Source organism: Mustela nigripes, chromosome 5 (assembly GCF_022355385.1).
Source record: "Mustela nigripes isolate SB6536 chromosome 5, MUSNIG.SB6536, whole genome shotgun sequence".
NCBI classification, from domain to species: Eukaryota; Metazoa; Chordata; class Mammalia; order Carnivora; family Mustelidae; genus Mustela; species Mustela nigripes.
The window spans coordinates 77,458,601-77,484,006 of NC_081561.1; the positions used below are offsets into that span (position 1 = coordinate 77,458,601).

The following is a 25,406-nucleotide window of genomic DNA, read 5'->3' on the forward strand; positions in this document are numbered from 1 at the left end:
GGGTGGCAAGCAGGTCATGAAAAAAGCGAAGTAACCAATACTTCAGTTCCCTTTTTAAAATTACCTATGCTCCTGTCCCCTAGTTACCCATTCCCTGAATGTTTCTATAATCAAATTGAGCTTTGCCTCCTTTTTTTCTCCCTCCATCTTTTCCTGTGTCTTTCAGTTTGTAAAATTTGAACTAAGGTAGCTCAAGAAACCCGAGACTTTAAAATGGCAAAGACAAATGGTATTTCCCATTTGTCTACTTTCTTTCCCTATAAGAAAAGGATCTGGCCATATGGTCCAGTAAACCTGTCTGAATCAACATCCTTCCTCACTCTCATGCGTGGCCTTTTCCTCTACCCTCAGTTAGTGTCAGGACTCACAGGTGTGACGACTTACTAACTGCACTTGTCTCGGGTTCTGCTAGACGACAGTCTAGCAGCAGTCACAAGAACAAGGACTTCCTGTGGAAGGCAGGTGTTATTTGAACAGTGCAATAGTTTCTGGTTCATTGCACCTGCTGTGATCTCTCAAAATCCTACCTCATTTTGACCTCTGACCTGTTCCTAATTTCCAGCTTCTGCGTAAAGCAAACTATGAAGGCTTTTCCTGGCTGCTGCCTTTTGCTCTCAGACTACACTTCAGCTCCGCCTCCAGCTTAATCTTCCTTCCAAGGCAAGGCTAGTTGGCTTCTGTCCCACACTACCCCCTGCTTCTAGACTCTGGGCTGTTTTTGTCAGCCTCCTTGTGGTTTTCCTCCTTCTGGCTTCTGGTTCTGTGTGAGGGGTCATGCTGCTTCCTTCCCATAAGCTTCCCCAATCATCTAATTCAGTTCAGTTAATAGGAGACTTGCTATTTTGCTAAAGGTCTGTAAAGACCGCAGCTGATAGCTTCATCACGTCACACTTCTAGGAGACTGGGAGAGTAATTCTAAACTCTGATTATAATCCAAGAAATTTGCAACCAAACGTACGGGACATTCATAGTGTCTGACTTGCCTAGAAACTGACTGTAACTGGATTTTTTAAAAAATCCAATAAATATCAAACATGAACAATCAATTAAATTCTCAGGGTGAAACCATTCCCCATGTTAAGAGGATGAGTAGATGCAGTAATTCAGGTTTCCAAGGGTTGAAAGGTCCGGTGGATCTACACTTTGTTTTTGCTTTTAAAACACCAGTCCCATGAAGAAAGGAGTCAGTGGGTAATATCTGTGACAGACGGCAGTTCGGTTACTGAAAGGACAAGAGCAGCAGGAGGTTCGTCATGTGAAGAGCACACTCGGGACAGTATTGTCTGGACCTGGGACTGGATGTGATTCCCGGGGGGGGGTGTAAATATTCTTTAAAAGATTAATTTTGATAACCCCTGGGTATACCCTGTATTAGTTGTAAGCTATGTGGTCTTCCCAGGGAAAAGGCAGTAAAGTTTTTATGTCAGAACAATGAATGGGAATGTGGGTGAAGACAGTATGGGCTCTTGGGAAGGGAAGGGGCAGTATTGTGTGGAGACCTCAGAAAAAGAATGGGCACATTTTTAGTATTTCTAAATTGTTTCCAGTTGTTCGTATTCCTTGAGGAGTAGCTTGGAAAAGCAGTACTGTTTTTGGTATGTAAGGGTAACACTTGGGGCCTGGCCCAGATGCCAGAGCCATGCTCTTCATTTCAAAGTGGATATTGCTGGGCACTGTCTGGAGATCCCGAGTACAGTGCACAGATAAATTTTGGTAGAAGGTAGTAGCAGTTGCTGAAGTCAGATTGAGAGTATGAAAATCTAGCTGACAAATCTCCTTCCAAGGAGTTTAGTGCTATGTTCAAACTTGATGAGATCACAGTTATCTTCCCAATGTTCACCTTGCCAGATTTCCTGAGGATTTCAAAAGAGCATATGTATGCCATTATTGCATGAAGATAAATTTTCATTTTACTGACACACAGATGTAAAAGTTAAGTGAAAAGGTGGATTTACATTTAATGAGAAATTATGTGTTATAAGGTAAACTTGGTGAGGAAAGGTCAATTTCCCCAGTTGGGAAGGGTTTTGTATACAATATTGTGTCTGATTAGGGTCCTATGACAGCCTATGAGGATCTGAAGGCCTTAGGGCTCACACACCTTCATATAAAAAGAAATGCTCGTGTAAACTTAGGACCAGCTCCTTGAATGAAGACCAGTCCTCCAGGACAAGCTATGTCCCGGTCAATAACTGTGTAGATGATAACTCAGCCATTAAGAAAATGATGTTATCTGTATTATGTTTTTTATATAAAGGGCAGTGCATTTTTAAAAAATCAGCAGAAAGAACTATATGCATAGCTAAAGCAATTAGAGTCTGAATGTATCTTCTTATAGAGAAAAGCAGATAAAGCAGCTCAGTCAACTTCCTTCTGTTTTCAGAAATAATCTAACATCATAGAAAGCTAAAACCTACATTTAAATTGATAACTGAGGGGCGCCTGGGTGGCTCAGTGGGTTAAGCCGCTGCCTTTGGCTCAGGTCATGATCTCAGGGTCCTGGGATCGAGTCCCACATCGGGCTCTCTGCTCAGCAGGGAGCCTGCTTCCCTCTCTCTCTCTCTGCCTGCCTCTCCGACTACTTGTGATTTCTCTCTGTCAAATAAATAAATAAAATCTTTAAAAAAAAATAAAAAAAATAAATAAATTGATAACTGATATTTGATCAACAGCATTTCAACCAAAGTGCTTAATACAAGCTTCCCTTTGATAAAGGGAAAGAATCATTAAGATCTTCATCAAATAAATATATTTGCATGTTTAAATTCTCATACTTGCATGTTGAACAAACAGGTTGTATTCATTGACATATCTATCTGTTCATGTAGTCAGTACAAAATTATTAAACATCCAGAGCACTGTAAAGTCAATGAGTTGGTGGAGAGACAGACACAGAAGAAAAAAAAGGTTCTGAGTTCTGTGAAACCTGCCATCAACAGTGTTTTACCACACTTTATTAAACTGTTACAGTTTTATATTTTCGAATTCCTCTTTGGAGAATGAAACAGTTGTGTCAGATGCTATTTTTGCTTTGTTTTTAATTTCAGTGAAAAAGACTGGGAAATCAGAAGATAAGCAAGATTTGCTGACAGAGAGTTGAGCTAGAGTATTTAAGTCTTTAATAAATACATGTGGATTAGCTGAGTGAAATGTTTACGTCAAAGTGGTACACCCCGAAAAACTTGTTGAAGAAGCCTTAGTTGAAGGAACATTGTGTTTCAGAGCTGTGTGAGCCCTGTGAGAAAGACACACCAGCAAAGAAAAAGATGCAAGAGGAAAAAGACAGATTTTGAAATGACTGAATGTTGTTTGTGTTGGTTGAAGAAAATTCAGGGGCTTCTCATTTTCTGCTGCTTAAAAAGCTATCCTCCCACTCAAAGGACATTATCGATTAAGAACAAATACTCTTTTTACAAAACATGACCAAATCCCTCAGTGAGTGGTTTTTGCCAACATCAGTCTCGATACATGATGGCAACATGGTAATGATATAAGGAAATCCAGATTTTCACTTTATAATTTGCCACTTAAAGATATACTTATGAAAATATGTCATGCCCAAGTGTGGCATGTCTGGGTTCTGTTTTAGGGACAAAAATCAATCAATCAATCAATCAATCTAAGATCTGTGGTCATAAAAGCTCCTCAGCAGGATTTTTCTTGGAGGAACCAAATAGAGACAAATGCCATAAATAAGCACTGATGTTGAAGATTAAGTTCTATGATGGTAGTTCTCAGTAGGGCAGATAGCCAAGGCATCTAGAAAATGCATAGGGAGATTCTGGTCTCCCAGTGATTAGAACTGAGAGAGTTCTGGGAGAGGTTGGGAGAGGGAGGCAAGGGAGTCTGAGTTAATAGTTTTTGCATTTGCAGAGTCTGAGAATTACAGCAGTATTGCTTATATCTTCGTGTAGATGTGTCCAGTCATTTAGGTAAGGAGGTACACATTATTTGAAGATATTCCCCTTAGTTCTTTTTTTTATTTTCCCTCAAGGTAGGAATTTTATTAATCATTTTAAATCATGTATGTTGGTAGACTGGGTGGATTTTATTTCACGATGGTGAAGGTCTTAGAAAATAGTTCTATGGTGGGACTGCCCAGGGTGCGGAATCTCTGTTCCACAAACATTCCTCGAAATGTGAACAGAAACAGGCACAGGCAACCGTGGCAAAGGGAGTCCGAGGGCTGTGGGAGAACGAACCCAACGAAACTTCCGAGTTTTACAATTTCGATATTCTGTGGTGGTCACATCCTATTCCTGGGAGCAGCTGCATGTAGGAGATCTTTGGAGATGGTAAGAGGGCTGCTTGCAACATCATTACAGAGGGAGCACTAACTTAATGAGTAAGAAGTAATTACCACACACACACACAAAATATTTAAGATAAGTGACAGTTGTTATCACAGACAAAAGAGAAAAGTTTCTTCAATGCAAAATGTCATGACAAAGAAAGGAGGTGGAAAAGCTACGAGGGTCTGAGTGCCTCCAGGGCATAAACGTCTCTTCTGCATCTTGAGACTGTTTATCCCTCATGTACCACGTGACAAGGCATAAAAACATGTTGAAATATGTATGGGAAATAAAGAATGAACAAAATGGCAAAAAACAGATTCATCCCCCAATTATAGGAGATCCTTGAAAAGGAGTACCAATCATCCCTGATTTTTTTTTTTTTTTTTTTTTTTTTGGAAGTAAAAGTAAATGACCTCATTTCTTTCAGCCCTTCCTAAGTCATTCTTTTATTTGTGCTTGGAAGGGAGTCTTGTTCCCATTGCCACCACCTCCCCCACCCTTTTATTCTGGACTAATCAGATTTTTCTACCTTTTCTCAGTAAGCAGCCATCTTGTATATTTGATCACTAGAGCTATGTCTCTGTCACTGATAGATCATCCTCTTCGAGAGAACAAGAGACATTATAGACTAAGTCATTTAAGTCATTCCAGATAGGGACTGAATGAATTTGCATCCCCGGGGAAATCTGAAACTGGAGTCTCTTATCCAGAGGTCCCTCTACTTCCTGCAGAAAAGTTAATTTAGGTCATTTTCCGATACCCTGCATGACGAGCAACTGTTCGTGGGAATGGATCCAAATAAAAGCATGATTCAAATGTGAAGCAGGTCATTCCTCAGAGAGGGCTATCTCACTGCAGCTCCAGAGTTCTCAGCATCTCCTGGAACACCTGCCTATCAAGGTTGAAGAACGCGTATCTTCAAATTACACTTAGAAAATCAAAGAGGTTTTCTTATTCATATGATACTTAAATGTTAGGAAGTCTAGCATAATTAGGATTTTACTCTATTTTTTAATGGACTCTTTATTTAGATAAAGAAAAATAAAGAGCAGGTAGTTATATTTTAATTATCTACAGAATCATTTCAGCATCATTTTAGTCAGACTTATCTAGTGATCATGACAACAGATTGTGCTAGGGAGATGAGCACACGTCACTGGTTATGTGGCCAATTCTAAAACTGAAATGCCTCTGAAACTAAAACAGAGGTAATCAGGAGTTTAGCAATGTGCAATATTCTATTTTTTCTGCAATCTATTACTTTAGATGGCTGTATATATCATGGTGAACTCTTTCTTCTTTAAGTTTTTACAATTGAGAGTAAAACTAAAATTTTTGCTTCACAAAGAACTTCCATGCGGTTTTAACACTGATTTCCAAAACCATATGTTCTTTATCAACAAACAGGATATATAGCTTAGATGTTTCCCAGCAATGTTTCCCAGACAGCATTATATTGAACACTGAAAAAAACTTCCATCAAAACATCTGGTAAACAGAAGTCGAACTGAACTTAAGTGGCAATGCATATTTTTCTAACTTTTTTTTTCCTATTTAGTTATATATCTTAATAGATAGTTAACTCTTTTTTTTTTTTCCAGGAGAAATTTAAAACACTAATGTACTTTATGTGTTCTTTATGATTGTTGCAGCACCCATCTTTTCATTCTGCAAGTGTGTGCATTTTTCAATTAACTACTTTAAAAGAAGTTCTCTTAGCAGTGAATTTGAAAACACTTTCCACACTTGCCTCTGGCTTTCTTAATGAATTCCAATTTATTCCTCTGGTTACTCACGCCATCTTCCATTTTGATCATTTTTTGGATACATCTTGTTTGTTTTTAAAGAATAAAAAGTACAGTTTTTATAACCTTGAAGGATGCTGCACTCAATCTGAGAAAGTCTGAAGAATTCTGAAACCAGAGACTGCTAGTGATTAATAAAAGTTATCGCCAACCAAAACGATTTAGAATCTGTAACAGCTCAGGAACTGGGATAGAAAGCTGTGCACTTAGACATTCCAAAACAAACTAAAGCACTTCCAGGCTTTTCCTTAAGCATCAGACTTCAATACAAGCAAGAGCTTGGAATGTTTGCTAATTTCTTTCATTCACTGAGTTGGAACAAAATGCCACCTATAAATTGAATAGTTAACTACATTTAAGTGATCGTCTCTTCATTCTTTATGGGACAGTTTTAAAACACAAGGTGGTATCATTATGTAAATCATTTAAGAATAAAACATAATAGTAAAATCTTAACCATATTTTTCCATTAGATAAGCAAAATCTTAAAAGACTGGTATCAATTAGTAGTGATAAGTGTTGGAGAGACAAGCATTCCACTATATGGCTTGAAATGCAAATTTGTATAATTCTTTTTGATTATAATTTGGCTGTAATTCTTTTAAAAGACATACACATCAATTGACTAGGAAACATTGCTTTTATAAATTTATCCTATAACAACGTAATAATCTTTGCTAAGATGTTTCTTCCATTACTGCATGTAATAGCAAGGAGCATGGACAGCCTTAAATGTCTACCAAAAGAGGAAAGATTAAACAGACATTCATATAATGGAATATCTATATTTTCTAACTTGAAAATATTTTCAAGACATTTTAAGTTAAAAAAAAAAGAAAGGATTTCTTTTAGGATGACTGCAGTTTCAAAGACTGCAGTTTCAAAGATTTTAATCTATAGATAGAAATATAGATACACCTCCATCATCATAAATAAGTCTCAAAAGATCCTACCTTAGGTAAATGTATAAATTTTTTATAATATAGCATTAGATTAGTGATTTGTTTTATAAAACCTGAACCAAAAAGCCAACATAATTTTCACACAAGCTATCTTGTTTAATGGAGGTTATTAGCAAATTCTAAATTATAGCAGATCTGTAACATAGACTGTAAATATTCCCCCAAAATGAAAAAAGGGAAGCATCCTACTTCCAAGAATCCATCTTGGCAGAGTTAAGGAGTCTCCATGAGGAGGAGGATAGTTCGTGATTGAAGACATATGTGGCCAATGACTATTTTTGCCTCAAACTACTCTGCATAGTAACTGCATACAGGTGCCATGCCCTCCATCCCACAACTGTCTTTCTTGGAGCTCAGTATCTGGCTTAGAGCCTAACAGAGAATGAGCACACAATAAACACATTCTGAATGGATGACTAAATTTCCAATGTTTAGCAGCTGGTGAAATTATTAGGTTTAGGAAATTAAGCAATGGACAAAGATGTATTTAAGGGATGACTGTTGTTCACCACAATGATGTGAAATTTAAATTAGAAAAACAATCACACACCAATAAAGTTGCTGTTACCATTATCACTTCTGGAAATATGTGGCAGGAAAGCCTAACACACAGCCTGAATTACAGGAGGTGATGTCTCAACTACATATTCCTTGGGACCTTTGATTTTCTTTCTTCCTTATCTCTGTACAAACATTCTCTGATTCTAGTCTTTAGCACACTGTTAGACCACCAACAATGTTGGTCTAAATGTTGGTCAATGATGTTGACTTTAAACTATCTCCCATAGTGGCTAAAGTCGTCGTCAGAAAGACAACCGGCCAATACCAAGCAGCGTTTTGTAAAGGAGTCAACCCGAGATGACGGTTGTCAAAGTGAGCAAAGGAAAGTTTTACTAGTACAGTGAAGCCCTCCTCCAAAGCATAGCCCCGTTGGATTTTCATCTGGGAAATAACAGCAGCAAATAGACCAGGAAAGCTGGAGGTATACAAGCATGGCTGGTTTCCTCAAAAGCAAAGGCTGAGATTTTTAAGAGGCACAGATGCAAAGCCAGGTGTAGTAAATAACAGCAGCCAGTAATTAGAACATCGTCTTTCTGAATCTGCAATATGGAAGGCACAGCTGCATACACAAACAGCTATCAGGAAGAGGGGCATTGCTGTAAAAGGATGATTTGTGTGTACTTAAGGGTCAGTGATACTCCAACTGTGAACTACTACCAGGGATATACAAAATGTGGGGATTGTCACTGTCCCCTCCACCATCATATTTACAAACGGATGGATTTCTGCATTTCCTTAAAAAATGAAGTACAAATGACAATTTCTTTGCCACTAAATTCAGCAGAAGGTCTTGAATAAAAGAGAAAAAAATGCAAGAAGTGAACAAGATTCCAAATTCTGAAGCTCAGTCGAGATCTTTGTGAAAACAGGAAGTGATAGATCTAGAACTATTTAGATGTTTGGGTGATAGCGTTCACTTTCTGTATTTAAAATAAAAACACACTAAGCTATGTATGTGTTCAAGTATGTGACTTTCTTACATCTCATTTTCACAAAACCTGAGAAATTTTTATTTCTAAAAGAAATTAGAATTTCTTCATAGTTTTTATAAGGGTAATGGGGGCTACATAATTTACTTGAAAAAACTGATCAGAGAAAAATACCAATCTAAAAGTTTAACACATAAATTCAAAAATATGTCATTTACTATCTTTTCCTCCTATCAATCACACATAGTGGTCACTGCTTATTCAAGAAAGATCCAATTAACTTTCTACTCTAATGCCATTTATTAAATCAGAGAGATAATCTTTAAAGTAATCCACATTTCATTAAAAATTGAACAGAATGCATAATACGAGACACTAAACTGAGAGAGGATAAAGAATACTTTGTCTACTATGGAACAAAAATCATAAACCAATGCTCTAAGCCACATTTGCTGAGTGTTAATAATAAGGCCAAACTGGATTTTAACCATTTCCCCCCCCCTCCAATAGGATAATAATACAGAAAAAAAGAGAGGCAGAGTTCTTGTTACCATAATATTGCAATAAAGCTAATGTAATCCTTCTCATGTAGGGATTCACTCTAAAGACCTGTTTTTAATTGCTTAGAATTAAAAATACTTTCAGTTTTCTGTAATTTAGCATTTGCCTTCTTCAAAATCAAAGGATTAAAATAGGGGCTCTGTACCACCACTATGCAAAGACAGTAATAACATCTATCTATCTATCTATCTATCCATCTCTGTATATATACACACACGTATACCTATATATATGTAACATGTGAGTGTGTCTCTGTTTCTCCATATATATGTACATATAACATGCGTGTTTTTATTTTTTTATTAATTTTATTTATTTTTTTGACAGAGAGAGAGCACAAGTAGGCAGAGCGGCAGGTGAGGGAGAGGGAGAATAAGGCTCCCACTGAGCAGGGAGCCCCATGCGGGGCTGGATCCCAGGACCCTGGGATCACGACCTGAGTGGAAGGCAGCCACTTAACCGAGTGAGCCACCCAGGTGTCCCAACATGTGTGTTTTTAGAAAGGCTGCACCTCACACAGCATGGAAAACTCCTCACCTACATATCCAAGTTCATTGTTTATAAATTTTGCTTCCCACACAACTATAGAACACAATTCAGCTAAATTTCTGCCACATAACAAGGATCCCCTTTGCTTCAGTTTCCAATAGACTGTTCCTTATTTTCTTCTGAACCCTTGCTGGCAGAGATTTTAAATGTTCATATTGCTACTAACAGTCTGTTAAAGGCAACCTGGGCGCTTTTCTACCATGCTCTTAAAATTTTTCCAAGCCTCTGCCCACTGCCCAATTCCAAAGTCTCATAGCACTTATAGGTGCTAAAATCTGCAATAGTAACCTTTTACAATGAAACAAATTACGACAGATTTATGGGTCAAAACAACACAAAATCATTATCTTATGTTTCTAGAGGTCAGAAGTCCTGCATGAGACTTGCAGGACTTAAATTAAGAAGGTGTTGGCAGGCCTGTTTTCCTCCTGGATGGGAGAGACAGTTTCTTGGTCTTTCCCATCTTCCCAAGGCTATTTGCATTCCTTGGCTCAGGGCCCCTTTCTTTTTCTGCAATGCACATAACTCCAATCCTTGCTTCTTTCCTCACATACCTGCTCTGAGTCTGACCCTCCCCCTCCCGTTTATAAGAACCCTCATGATGACACTGAGTCTAGCTACACAATCTAGACTAATTTCCCCATCTCAAGATCCTTAACTCAATATATCTGTAAAATTTCTTTTGCCATGTGAAGTAAGGTGGAAATCGGAACATGGATATCTTTAGGGTACCCAATATTGCGCCTACCACAGAGCTCCACACCAAGAATGACTATGATTACAAATCACTTATCTACTTAATACAATATGATTCTCTAGAAATGATACCAGGTTCTGTTTTGATTGGCAGCTTAAGAAAAGGGATCGTAGGGAGAGATAATCCTATCACCAGATGTTTTGCCATCTTTGCTCTGTCAGATAATGTTGTTTCTGACTCTTCCTCATAAATGTCTCTGAAATGTAAGGTGACTTACATGTAAGGTGACCTTACATAACTTACGTGAAGTCACGTAAGGTGACTTCATTCTTTTTAGTAACTGAAGCAATAGTCTAGAATTAAGGGCAATAATTAAGACTTTGCTGTTGATATTGTTTGAGTGAAACTCTAAATTATAAAATTCTCCCTGATAAACAATTAACATCCTCAATTTGATGCTATCTATACACTCCCAAATAAACCTCTCTGAATTCTTCTTAACCACATTAGAGAAATGATTATTATAATGGACTTCTGGCAATCCTATAGCCTTGGATTCATTGACATGAAGATGGGGACTGAACATATACTGATATTTAAGCTGGTGATCCTAGACAGGCAGTGTGGAATGAGTGTGCCATTTTGTAAAAAAAGTACAGGGGAGTGGTTTCTGTTCCTACACTTTCAATGATCTATTCTACTTTGGAAGTCAAATCATAAATGAAGTCAGTTTTCTCATCCATAAAATGAGGGCATGATTCAGATCAAGGATTTCAAACTTCTTAGTGTAAAATCATTTTGTAAAACAAATACTAAATGGAATATATCTTACTGATATAAGTTTGTAAGTTCAAATTCTTACCAATACCATTTCCAGTATTTATAAAACCAATCAGTAAAAGCAGAAGAATCACTCAGTGTTAAATTTGAAATTGGGGGTTATGAATGGTAGCTGCAGTATGTTAGGGACCTATTTATTTTCATGTTCTTTTGGTTGCACATAATCAATATCTGCATTTGCAAATGACACTACCACTTTAGTTACTCATTTTGCTATTTCAAGATATACTTAAAAACAGAGGCAGAGAGGAGTTTTATTTTTACATCTTTTCAGAAATAAAGAAACTTAGCAACATAACTTAAGGGAAGATATCAGGTAATATATTCTGCATATAGCAGATTTATGTATACAAGGGTTTTTTTTTCTGTTTTAAAAGTAGTTTATTATAAATGTAGAGTAAATGCTCTTGAAGTCCATAAAGTGCTTGCAAAATAAACTAGGAAAATCTTTGTAGATTTTCCTACTAGATTTAGCACCTAAATGGTAAAAATGATAAAATAATAAATAAGTATAATAATTAGATAAGTAAAGTACAATTGCCTCAAGACAGAAATTAGAATTTATCACTTGCTAGAAATTTCCCATCTGTAACCTTTCCTGTTTCTGAAAACTCCCCACTGCTTTAGTAGAATACTTGTGCAATACACATACTTACATTACACATACAATTTATATTGTATTTTTTCTATTCTTTAACTTTTCTCAGGCCATTATATGTGTCATGAATTGTACCATAAGCTTTTCAAAGTCAGGGACTTCCGTATTTTGCTCTTCTTCCATTTACAGTACTTAACAGACTTTCTGCCCAGTAGGGAGAGAGGGTAAAAATTTACTTTTTAAACTTATTTTCTTTCTTTCTTTTTTTTTATTATTTTAATTTTTTATTTTTTATAAACATATATTTTTATCCCCAGGGGTACAGGTCTGTGAATCACCAGGTTTACACACTTCACAGCACTCACCAAATCACATACCCTCCCCAATGTCCATAAAAAAAAAAAAGTAAAATTTAATATAAAAAATAATGAAGTCAATAACTGAGTTAAAACTTTCTCCATTTTGTCCATTCTAAGAATATACTATAGTTTGGCTGGAGAGAGAATACTAGCAGGGCAAGAATTTTATTCATATTAGTTTTTTCTGTAGAAGAACAAGAAGAAAATAAACACTTCAAAATTATTTCTAAATTATGCCAATAAAATAAACATGTAGTAGAAAAAAGAAATCCATATACCTTTAAGATATTAAAAAGTAAAACAATTCTGGACAATATTCATTTATTCATTCATTTATCCATGCATGCCTCCATCCATCCATTCCAAAGAGATTGACCATATTTATCTTAAATATCAGGCACAGATAAAACAAAATATAAACAGATTATCACCTCTAGCCTTGCAAACCTTACAGCCCATGCAGATGATTCTTCATTCTAAGAGATTTCTGAATAATAAACATTTTGGACAATTAGACTTTGAATCCATTATAGAAATATTACATTTTTATTCAACTCTAGTTTCTCAAAAACAAAACGATAGCTTCATTTCCCAAACATGTTGAAAAATCCATTAGCTATTAATTTTTTAGGAACTTTTTATGAAAAAAACAAAAGAAGAATTTACAATGATAAGGCCTTTGACAAAGCACCAGGAAATACTGGTGCCTAACAGAGGTTAGTTCCAAGCCATGAACGACTGATTTAAGCTTTGTTAAAATTGTACTTGTTCTCTTAGTTGGTTTCTCTTAGTTGCTTTCATTTCTCTCAGGCTGTACTCTATTACTAATATATTTTTCTGTAATTTCTTCCCTTACAAATTCAAGAAAAATGCAACCCCAAATCAGATTAATTTCTAAAAGCTAGTACACAGATCTAATAGGTGGGAAGAATGAGGCATACTCATTCCCTTGCAGGAGAAAGGAGTTCAAGTGCCAGCAAGGGCATTTAGGCATTCAGAGGAAAAACAAAGTTATTCTCGAGGATTACAATTTTTCAGAAGAGTTGGCAGTTTTTTTGAAAACCCATTAGGTTCTTGGGACCAAGAAAAGCCATACCCCTACCCAGAGTTTCTCTTCTTTCTTTTTCTTTTCTTTTTTTCTTTTTTTTAAAGGATTTTATTTATTTGCAGCAGGGAGTGAGAGTAAGGGAGAGAGAGCACAAGCAGGAAGAGGGGCAGAGGGAGAAGCAGACTCTTGGCCAAGCAGGGAGCCTGATGCGGGGCTTGATCCCCTGACCCTGGGATCATAACCCAAGCTGAAGGCAGATGCTTAACTGACTGAGCCACACAGTTGCCTTTGCCCTGAGTTTCTTAATGGCCAGACTAACTCCCATAGCTGACCTCAGTTTCTATCAGCTTAAAACAGGGGCACAAAAGAATATGACATCTCTTCCTGATGCTTTACCATTTTCTTCAACATGTAGCTGGCAAACAGAAAGCACAGTAGTACAATTAAAAAAAAAAAAATTAAGTTTAGGATTTTGGCCCTGAAGCCAAATTAAATAATTGTTTCTGTATACCTCACTCTTGCTTTCAATCCACCCTCTACCTCAGGTGTGAGCTAAGAGATAAAGCACAGAAGTTCATTTTAAGAGCTGAGATTGAGTCCTACTCAAGTTCAAAGTCATCTGTGGTGAAATATGGTGGAAATGAATTCAGTCAAGTGGCTTCCACACACATGGCACAACCAACTGGAGCCTCTATGGTTTTCCTGCAACTTCTTGACAGACTAAGTTCTTTTTCTTCTCATGTTTGCTTTTTCTGAATGTCTAATCACTTAAAGAGGCTCTTTTATCCATCTGCACACTCAGAGAAAAGAGCACAAAGAACGATTTGACAAAAGCAGCATGAGACAAAATTAAGGTTATGAAAATGCTTTAAAAATCCTACTTTTTATCCAGTAATTAGGGAATAGACAGCAAAAGAGAGGAGAAAGAACAAAGTAAATTAAAATATTAGCAGTGTTTGTATATTATAGTACATATTTTGAATAAAATCTTCCACACACACCTACTATTTCATGACAACTGAATTTTTCTTAATACTGGAAGCCATGTTTAAAATGTACACTAGCAATGAAGTCAAGATATTTCTGAGGAATCCGGGAAGGATGCATATCATCATTGTTTAAAACAAGTGGTATTCTGAGTTAATAATCATCTGACTTAGCCCATTCCCTGGACAGGGATATAGAAAATGAATTAAACGCACCTTACAGACATCCTTCATAATCACCCGTCAAATTTAGGTTTATCAAAATAAGGAATAACCTGATAATAAGTAAGTGGATTAATGCAAATATGCACGTCTTAGCTTTTGGAATTCCCTTTTTCCACAGCTTCTGAAACTATCCAGGTTCCTTCTTTCTAGCTCTCTCAGAAGGCCAGTAAGGATGTGTTCCTGGTGTTCTAGACTGACACCTAAAAGGAATTCCTTATTTCTTTTTAAAAGATTTTATTTATTTATTTATTTATTTATTTGAGAGAGCGTGAGAGTATGTGACTGCCCACCCAGTTACCCAGGGAATTCCCTATTTTTTAAATGCCACTGGTAGTGATTAGATTATATGGGTTTTAGGTGCTTTCTTGCAATCACTGAATGAAATAATCGGTCCTTGACGTATCACATTGGATCCCAACCACTATTTTTAAAGATATTATTCCCAAAGTAAAATAAAAATCTAACATCAGCTCACACAGTATTTGCTGCAGGGGACAAATTACCCACAAGTAGTGATTTTCATTAAGACTTGCTTTTTCAAACATAACTATCTGGGGTTAAGGAGTTCTAGCAACGAGTAATTCAAAAGTTCAGAGCTGTTTGGGCTTGGAGTTGGCTTATTTCTTTCCCTTGACTTTCCCTTCTTTTTAACCCAGTTGGCTCTCAATTTTCTAAATATCACAACTTTACAAAACAATGCCCCAAGATAAGAAAGATGGGTTGAAGATTGCTCTTGGTTTTATAAATCAGGAAGGAGCCAATTTGTTAGAATACCTGACAGAAGACAGATCCTTAGATCTCCCTGATAAAAACTGAGTAACACACAAAACCCTAAAGCAATCACTGGCCAGGTGCATGGAATTTGTTTGGATCAGTGGTTCTCAAAGTGTGGGCCCTGCAGCATCAGCAGTAAACTTGTTAGAAATGCACATTCTTGGGCCCCTCCCCAGGCCTACTGATATAGAAGCTCTGGGGTTAAGGCCTAGCAATCTCCTTAACAAGCCCTCCAGATGATTCTACTAACGGTGAAGTTTGAGAACCGCTGATTTGGACCCATCAGATTCATCCCCTCAGTCTGAGCCTACCTTTCTTGAGCAGCCAAGGACACATTCTCCTCAAGGTCTTTGCAGGTGTTCCCTCTGCCTTGTGTGATCCTTCACCACATGGATTCCTCCCTAGCGTCCTTGACCTTACCAGGGAGTCTTTCTCTGATAACGGTATGTGAAATAGTTATGGCCTAGATATGTGCCCCAGCATTTCCCATCTCCTGTTTACTGCTTTATTTATCTCCAAAGAAGGTATCACCCTCTGACATATCACACATTTATTTGTTTTGTCTGGTCTGTTTCCTCTACTGGAATTTAAGTTCTACGGAAGTAAGGTCTTTGTTCTCTTTATTTCACTGCTTTATCCCCAGAGCCTAGAACATTGTGTGGTAAATTATAGGCATTCAATAAATATTTGCTAAATGAATGATTAGAATACTGATATCCAAATGAAATTGGAAGAAGTCAAAGAATGGCTAATGAGTAGACAATAGTCCGCCACAGCAAACTACTTATAAATGGAGATGTGGAATAACATCCATTTGTGAAGTACTTTTTGAAAATTATTTGAGTAAATTTTGCTATAATTTATATAATATTTGCACAAATCGGTGTTTAAATCTAACCACAGAGGCATTACTTTTCTTAACTTCCTTAAGAGAAGAATAGTTATTGCACTATAAATTATTTATGGCAACAAAGCACAAGATCTTAGCTACTAATTTGCAAATAAATGTGTATATGTATATATGGATTTAGAGCACTGTTATAAATTATATGTAAAAGGGCAGAGAGCAAACTATCATTAAACAACCTAAAGCACTCTTTTCAGTGGAGGTTAGAGAGACTTGCACACTGAGTATGTGAAGCTGCATGGCATGCCCACCTCACTGCACAAGCGAGTTCCCAGTGCTGTCCCTCCTCTTTGAGGTACCACAAAAACCTTTCCTGAAACTTACTCTCCTTTTTCTTTTCCAAGATACTTTTGATTAAAGTCCTTTTCATAGGTCTGCAACAATTTTAGTTTGGGATATGCTATTTTATAAATGGAACGACTTTCATGTTTCTCATGATAATTGAGATCAGCCCTTCCACTTCATTCCCGACACATAAACTTCTCAATGACTTCTTACCCACACACAAGTCAGAAGGCAGCACCACTGTTCTCAACTGCAATGAACACAACTTCCAGAACACTTCTTCTTTCGCCCCATAACATTTTCATATCACTCTTCCTTTCGGACATTATAGCCTTGATTATTTACTTCAAACTTTTTTTTTTTCAATAATCAAGCCAAAGTCTGTATAGTCATTATGGCCATCATGAGGAATGAGTTCTAGTAAGGCAGGAAACAATATACACTGGAAATTTTTTTGAACAATTCTCACATGTCAAAAAATTTTCAAAATCATCATGCTACTCTACTGTGTATGCTAATTGTTCTTGGCTTTTATATTCTCTCACATTCCCACAAGAATTTTCAGTGCCTTAAATTAGCACAGTAGCCTACTTTTAAAGTAGGCTCCAGACTCAGTGTGGGGCTTAAACACACAATCCTGAGGATCAAGAGTCACCTGTTCTACTGACTGAGCCAGCCAGGTACCCTTACACATGTTTCAAGTATATAGTTTAATGGGTTTTTACCTTTGTGTTTTCTTATGACATATTCAACAATTTCCTTGGCCAAAAGTTTCCTTCATGCCTCTTCCTCAGTCAATATGGTCATGCCATTTTGACTATTAAGTCTGTCTTCAAAATGTTCTGTGAGAAACTTTTTCATTTTCATAGCAAAAAATTTATTCCAAAGCTGAGTAATACTTGTATGGTGTTAGTTCAAAATGTAATCAGGCAATAAATTGACTTTAAACTAAAAAGTGTGGTTTTTCATAAATGGAAAAATACTAAACGTTCAGACAAGGAATTAAATTAAAAACCCACTTTTTGCCAAGTAATCTCTATCACAAAAATTCAGTTTTGTTTTTATATATATTTATTTCATAACTACATAACACAAATTACAGTAGTTCCCCCCTTATCCAGCTTTGTTTTTCATGATGTCTGTTACCCATGGTCAGCTGTAGTCCAGAAACATGATCTACATCCTTACTTACTGTCAGAAGGTCAGTAGTAGCTTACTATCATTCACCTGAATTCATCTCATCAAGTAGGCTTTGTTAAGCCACATCATCACAAGAATAAGAAGAGTGAGTACAGTAAAGTGAGATATTTTGAGAAAAAGAGGGGTCACAGTCACATGACTTTTATTACAGTATATTGTTATAATTATCCTATTTTACTATGATATTGTTAGCAATCTCTTATGGTGCTTATTTTATAAATTAAACTTTATTATAAATATGCATGGATGGAAAAAACTGTAGTGTATATATAGGGTTTGATATTATCTGTGGTTTCAAGCATCCACTGGGGTCTTGGAATGTATCTTCCACAGATGAGGGCAGAATACAGTATGTCCTTCTGAGGTAAGGTACACAATGATTGTAATAATTATGATGATGATAAAATGGCAATTAAATTTTATACTAGGCATGATTGAATATATATATATATATATTCATATATATAAACTATTTCTATCCTCAAAATAATTTGTAAAAGGATACTCTAATATTCTTATTTTGAGGATGATAAATAATTTTTTTTTAAAGATTTTATTTATTTATCAGAGAGAGAGAGGGAGAGAGTGAGCACAGGCAGACAGAATGGCAGGCAGAGGCAGAGGGAGAAGCAGGCTCCCTGCTGAGCAAGGAGCCCAAGGTGGGACTCAATCCCAGGACGCTGGGATCATTACCTGAGCCAAAGGCAGCTGCTTAACCAACTGAGCCACCCAGGCTTCCCGAGGATGATAAATAATTTGCCAAGAGTAAAGAACAGTAAGGAGCAAAGTCAGGATTTGAACCTAGACAGTCCAGGGCTAGAGTCCTTTTCTCTTACCCATTAAGCCACACTGTCAACCTGAGACTCAGAAGAATAGCAGGGATAGATTACCAGACAAAGCAGAAAATACCATAAATGAACTCTTTCTTGCTACCTCTTGGTTTCTGGCAAGTACTGTATGCCACATGGTAAGTTCAATTTCCATAATCTCACCTCTCCTACAGTCTAAATATCATGTGATATTTGTCATTATAATTTTATATGTATTGAGATAGGGACAAAATGACATTTAAACAGCTTGTGTAAATGCAAATAATTCAATAACAAAATATGAAAATTTAAAATTTTAGAATCATTTATAGCTTTCCTTTCTCAGCTATAGAAATGTAAAATGACCATATCTAAAGACCTTGTTGGAGGATAATGCGAGACCATTCTGTATTTCTGACTCTATTTTAAATCTGGAAAAGCATAGGTGATATATATCTAAAAGTCTTCTGCCATTGCCTTCTAAAATTTGAACCCTAATTTTCTGATCTACAAGCTAAGTTTTTAAAATAAAATAAATGCCTGTACATTATATATATCTGTATATATTCTCTTCCCCTTCATTAAATATTGCCCAATTTTTAAAATTATGGGGAGACTTAGTATTTGAGTTTTTTTAAAAAAGGCATTTTTTTTCTATTAAGCTTTTTTATTACTTCTCATGAGTCAAGGGAAAAGTCTTTCTTTATTGCTTTTACAAATCACGAGTAAAACACAAATGCTTAATTGAGCAGATTGGTGATTAAATGGAGAAAAATGATGAAAGGAAAGATGCCAGCACAAACAGAATATGGTCATTCATTTCTACCCCAAATGAATCAACTACTGCTCATGAATGTGGGTTTAATACTAATTTTGGCAGAAACCACCCAGAGCACCAACCCTGTGCGGAGTCCCACGTCTGCATGGGGATAGCTTTTTCCTGTTTCTTTTGACAGAATACACTAAACAGCCCTCTCTCTCATTGGTACAAAGAACTCTTCAATGAAGGATTATAAACATAGTGAACGCAGGAGACTTTCTCATACCTGAACTCCAAATACCCATTCAAAGATGAAAATGTTTCCCCCTAAAGAAACGAGGCAACTAAGCTGTAATATGCAACATCAGCAAGATTACCCTGGTTGTCAGCCATCACAGATCTAATTCCTTGGCATGAGCTGGATTAAAACCATTTTCTTATGTTAAAAAAAAAGCAAAATAGTTTCAACTGAATTGCATGACTCAGGAAGACAAGGATCGGTCTCCACATCTCTGCTCTTACACATGCAAGTACTAGCTCAGCTCCTATTAATGTCTGAGTGTTTACCACAGAAAGTAACAAAGGTTTTTTAAAAAAAAACAACTTGCTATTTTGAGCTGATATTGCTGAGCTTTTCCTAATATATTGGTTGATCAGCGGCATAAGACCTTTCAGACACTAAATGGCAGAAATGAGCCCTTCTAAGGTTTTCTAAATCCTTCCTATCCTCATAACAGGATTCCTCCAGTCAAGGACCAGAGGATGGAAAGTAGCACCCATAAGGTGCTAGAGACACCCAAGTGAGTCAGATAACTGGCGGTGTACCTGGGTACCTGGGCCTACTACAAACAATCTGCAAAAGAAGTGTCACATTTAATTAGCCCTGAGGGGGAACAAAGCTCTTTCATTTTAAAACCCGGGCGAATGGAATCTCAAGAGGAAAAAAAAAGGCAAACCTCTTACCTTTTGTAGCAATTCGTACACACTGGGTTTTAGTTTCCTGATGGAGTGAAATATGAAAGAGAACAGTCAGTGTATAGACAATGTTTCCTATTTCATAATCCCAGGTTATAAATTAAGCTTAAGAAGAGCAGAATTGCAATATCAAGGAAATTTTTTATTTTTGAAGTGTATCCTCAGAGAGATCTTTAAAAAATCTGAAGTAAGAACTTTTAAAATGGTTTCAGTATTCTCTAAAAATTCAGGTGTCCTGTTTTTATCTTGTAATCAAACAGGCTATCCTGTCTGGGACATGTAGTAAAAGCACTGTCTTTGTATTTACCGTACTTTTTAAACAATTAGAAAGAAATATGTGTTTGCAAAGCAAATACAAATTGGACCCAGACACCAGCTTCATTTTCACAACACAGCTGTACTCTCAGACCAAAGCTGAACATCCCATACCCTCACCTGGATCCCGGCATGACTACTGAGCTCAAGGACAACAGTTAGAAAGATCATCCAAAAGTTGCATCACGGCTGCAGTATGAGTTATCTGTTCTTTTTTTCCTTTTTAATTTCGCTGTTAAGGGTTATTATGGGTTAAAAAGATTTCTCATTGGGACTATTTTCCTACTCTTGCTAGACAGATGGAGTTGAGGAAGGCAAAGTTGAAATGAGAAAGGACAAAGATTATTTCAGGTTCTGTTTTGTTTTGTTTTGTTTTTCTTTTCTTTCTTTTTTTTTTGGTAATGGGGTGATGTGGCACTATGTGGTGAAGTGCACTTCTAGGCCTGCACCACACACCTCCAGGACTTCGTTCCTTCAGTTCATATCTTTGAACATACCAGAGGCTGGAAAAGATGGTAAAGCCAGTGAACAAAACACAGACTATTTGTTTTTAGGAGGTATTTGTAACTCCATTTTGAGTAGTTCTATATATTGACAAGCCAAGAGTTTATAATTTTCTCTTAATTATACAAAACAAAGCACTGAGGGGGAATTAGTAGTTAAAAATAAAACTTTGCATTCTATTACTTAATTGTGTCTTGAGGCCTTTACAGTCCACTCCAGGAGATTGTTTCACATTCCTACAAAGGCCCAAAGGGATTCTGATCCTAAAAGCAACTGCTGTTAATTCTGTCAGGATTTCCAGTCTCTGCTGGTAGGAACCACATTCATCTTCAAAGTATTTGCCAAGATAACCGTGAGATATATTGTTGCTACTCTGTACTTCGATTAAACCACATGTAGATATACTAACACTTAGAAGAGAACATTCATATCAAGGCTCTTAAAGAGTACCAGAGAAAATCCTTTATAAGTAACATTCATTAACACTCCCCTTATACTACAGACCCAGGAATGAAAGTTAATTGAGAATCACTCACATCTCTAAAGATGAATACCCAAATGCAGAACTGTTTTCTGCCACCATGCTACTCTATACTCAGAATAGAACAATAACTTCCATGGTCTTCTCTCTTTTAAGCAGCTCAGTTGTACCAGTTATGTGCAATGATGGGCATGTGGGAGGCAGGCAGCCAACTTGCCTCAAAAGATTCCCACTTACGTAAAAATAAACTAGAGAAGAGATAAGAATAACGTTTTCAACCATGGGCAGCCCGTCGCTTTGAAGTACATCCTAGAAGATGTCATTGTATTTTTCTTTGCCATATACTGGCAAAGAAATGTGGGTAAGCAGAAAGATAGAGCTTTCATTAGAAAGCAGCCATTCAATACCTTAAATTCTCACGACTCCTTCAGAAAATCCAATTGGATTGTGTCTTTTAACTCAACTATTCCAAGGTATAATATGACTGTTGCAATTGGCTATCACCTATTTCACAATATCTCCCAGGAACCCACCTCAGGGACTCAATTACTCAAACCCAGAAATTTCCTATACAGCTATAAGTACACAAAAATGCCAGTCTTCTGTTGGGTTTTAAATTGTAGGAGTTTTCTATTCTTGACATTTTTTTTTCCTTATCCCTCTCTGAAAAAAAATATTAAATAAGTTTTAGGAAAGAAAATCTTTCAAAGAGAACCAGCACGAGGCGTGAAAGGCCAGGTTATTTCCCCCCAAATGGAACCACCGGTAGTTTCTATCTTCCTGTTGTGTATTCCTCTTCAATATTCATTTGGGATCAGTGGCAGTGTTCAAAAACAACTGTGTCCAAAATGGGAAAAGGAGGGGCAACTGGGGAAATGGAAAACAGACTTCTCTAATGGCACAGCACCCGGCCATCTCCAGGCAGCCTTCTGTTTAGGTTCTGGCAGATATACCACAGGCATCCTATTACTTTGTAATCAGAGGATTGTTACTTGTTATTTACTATTTGGCTTGTACCCTCTGAAAAGTTTATAAGGGTTTATTAGCCTGCTGTGGAACACGCATTCTGTTTATCCTGCAGTAAATTTAATCTTCTGAAGTGTGCTACCACCGAGCAAAGGAGACAGAACAATGCCCAGTATTTACTGGGGCTGGAGTCCCAGCAGCAGAACACCCACCTTTTCAAATCCTTTTGCTCACTATTGTTCTGGTGGGCTTTCCTGAAGCAGGCTGCAGGGGAAGCAGTTACTAGGAAACAGGAATCCCATGCCACGGAGCGCGCTTGGCGCCTCCACCTGACAGTCCGCCCCAAACTGTACACACTGTTGAGAACAGGAACAACACCCCCTACACATGGGTGTGTTTTTTCCCCTCCGTCTTTCTTTCTTTTTTTTTTTTTCTTCTCCCCCTGACACATGCTACTGGGTATTTATAAAATTCAACTGCAGTTTTTCCTCAGAGCAGTGAAAAAGCAAATTTTGAAGGAAGCTCACCTTCTCCACACTGCTCATTGCCTGGAAATAGATGTTGTATCCTTTGCGTGGAGCCAAAGGAGGGTTCCAAAAGCCCTGATAGGTCCGATTGTCACCCACTGTGAATGGGGCGGGTTCCGGAAGATTCCCTGGGGGCAGTTCTGCAGCGAAGTAGTATGGCGCACCCCCGCTCAGGGCGTTCTGGTATGTAACGGGGACCTGGTAGCATTCCATTGCTCCAGCTTCTCTCTTTGTTCGGTGTGGGTGCAACTCCTCCACAACAATCTGATAAGCACTTTTTTGGAAAAAGGAAAAAAAAAAGCACACATTTAGAGATTCTATATACTAAGATTTCTCAAAAAAAAGAAAGTGGTATTTAATACTAACATGCAACATTTCAATCTTTAAAGTCCGTTTAACCCATTGCATGCTTTTTTCCCCAGCTATCCTGCACTAAAATAGAATCCTGTGGGGATTCTCCTTCCCTGCAACTCAACGTAGATATGAAGAAACTGGAAAAAAAAGTAAGAAAAATCACTGCAGAATTCTACCCATTTTTTAATGTTGACAAATGAGCCCTCTTCTTAGGAGATTTGACATTAACGAGAGACATGTAACAGATTAAGTTCTTTGATATTTTTAAATATTTAAAATTAGCATTTTCCTTTGAGATCATGGTCCGGAAGGCCTTGCTCTGAGGCCCAACAGAACGAGTGCCTCAGGGTGGGGCTCGAGTACCCATGTGGGGTTGTCATCACATTAGAGACAGAATGTGGTGACAGGCTTCTCCCCTTCTTGACCTTGCCACGGCATCAACACTGGCTCAGAGCTATGCAGATCGAAAGCGCGAGTGGCATGCAGCAACACGGGCACAGATGGACAGAAATCTGTCCTCGCCACTGAAATAGACTGCTTCCTTCTTCTAGCGTTGTTAATAATAAAATGTTACAAATTGTAGAAACAGATGGCATTTGCCCTATTAAAGCTCGAACCTAAACCTTCTAATACCTTTCTTAAAATTCTCAAAACTTCTCCACAATAGCTATTATTTTACAGAGAAAAGTAAAGAAAAAATAACGGAACTTTAAAATAAAGGTCTGCCTAATCACTAATGGGTTTTTTTTACATCAATTGCTGAAACTGGTATATTAATATTATTCTTTCCTTGTAGTATGTTCTTCGGGCAAATTTTTCTTAGGTAATATACACCTGAGAAAGTTGGCATTATTCATATATTTTATATGTTTTTAATGAATTTAAAATCCCTGAAAATTAAGAAAGAATGCATTGTCGTTGCTTATGTAAATTGAATACAAATAAGCCGTATGGAGGGTTGTCTCTAGGCAAATGTGCTCATTCTATTTAGGGACAACAGTCACTGAATGACTCTCCAGAAGGGATAGAATCTTTTCTTAATGAACTTCTATAAAGAGAAAGAAGAGGGAGAGAGACAGAGAGAGTAGAGAGACAGACGGACATACCAAAAGAGAGACAGAGAGAGAAAAACTGAATTTGCATTTATGATAATTAAAAATAAAATTTTATATTGGTTTAGAATCTGGTCTAAAATTCTAACTTAGCATAAACTCTTTTATACCTACAAACAGAAAACCTTCAGAGGTTAAAAGAAATAAGTTTTATAAAGTTTTTCTTTTCTTCTCTAATATTTCAAGTTCCCATTTTCCATTAAAATATTGCTAAGAACTTGGTGGTTTGCTATCTGTTGCCTTTCCTGTAGAAATAGAACAGAAATTGTATTAATGTCAGAAATCTTGCTTTGGGCAAGCAACTAAGGCAGAAGGCTTTGTTATCTGAAATCATGTCTAGTCCACTGTTCTCTGTACTTTGGATGAGTTGGGTCCCGAAGCTCCTAGGAATACTACTGACAGGATACAGGCTCTCTGAGGGGTCCAAGGAACAGACACCTGCCAATTTTAAAATGAAATAGGAGCGCATGGGTAGCTTAGTTGGTTGGGCCTCCGACTCCTGGGTTGTGAGATTGATCCCCATATCAGGCTCCACACTGGGTAAGGAGTCTGCTTGAAGATTCCCTCCCTTTGCCCCTCCCTCTGCTCATGCTTTCTCCCACCCTCTTTCTCTAGCTTGCTAAAAATAAATAAATAAATCTTAAAAAAATAAAATAGAATATAGGAAATCCATAAGCATAGCTGTTGCAGAGAAAGAGGAGTCACAATTGACATATGCTGTGTTAAGCAAATGTAATCTTTTTTTTTCTGTTTATTTTCAACTTGGAATCTATATTTGTATATTACACAACTGCATATCCTGTGGATACATATTCTTCAATAGACAGACGTACATATGCACACTCCCCAAACAAGCCTAACATCGTATTCTTGCCCTACTGGGCAATAATGATAATTGCTCATGCTTGTTAATCATTTCACCTAATCCCTAAAAATAAATTTCTCATCCATTATCCCATATCTCTAGAAAAATCCAGAAAATCTAGTAAATAGTCTTAACTAATTCTGTCACATAGTTGACA

The 25,406-nt window shown here is 37.0% G+C and overlaps 1 protein-coding gene across 5 annotated transcripts in view; it reads right to left on the minus strand.

Moving 5' to 3' along the window:
* Positions 1-25,406, minus strand: part of PTPRK (protein tyrosine phosphatase receptor type K) — a 554,520-nt gene that overhangs the window by 71,849 nt on the left and 457,265 nt on the right. For all 5 annotated transcript variants that reach the window (XM_059400696.1, XM_059400693.1, XM_059400695.1 and 2 more), the window contains exons 12-13: positions 22,919-23,192; positions 20,114-20,150 (exon numbers count right to left, since the gene is read on the minus strand). In XM_059400696.1, the coding sequence (XP_059256679.1) occupies positions 20,114-20,150; positions 22,919-23,192 (311 nt within the window). The remainder of the gene's footprint in view (positions 1-20,113; positions 20,151-22,918; positions 23,193-25,406) is intronic.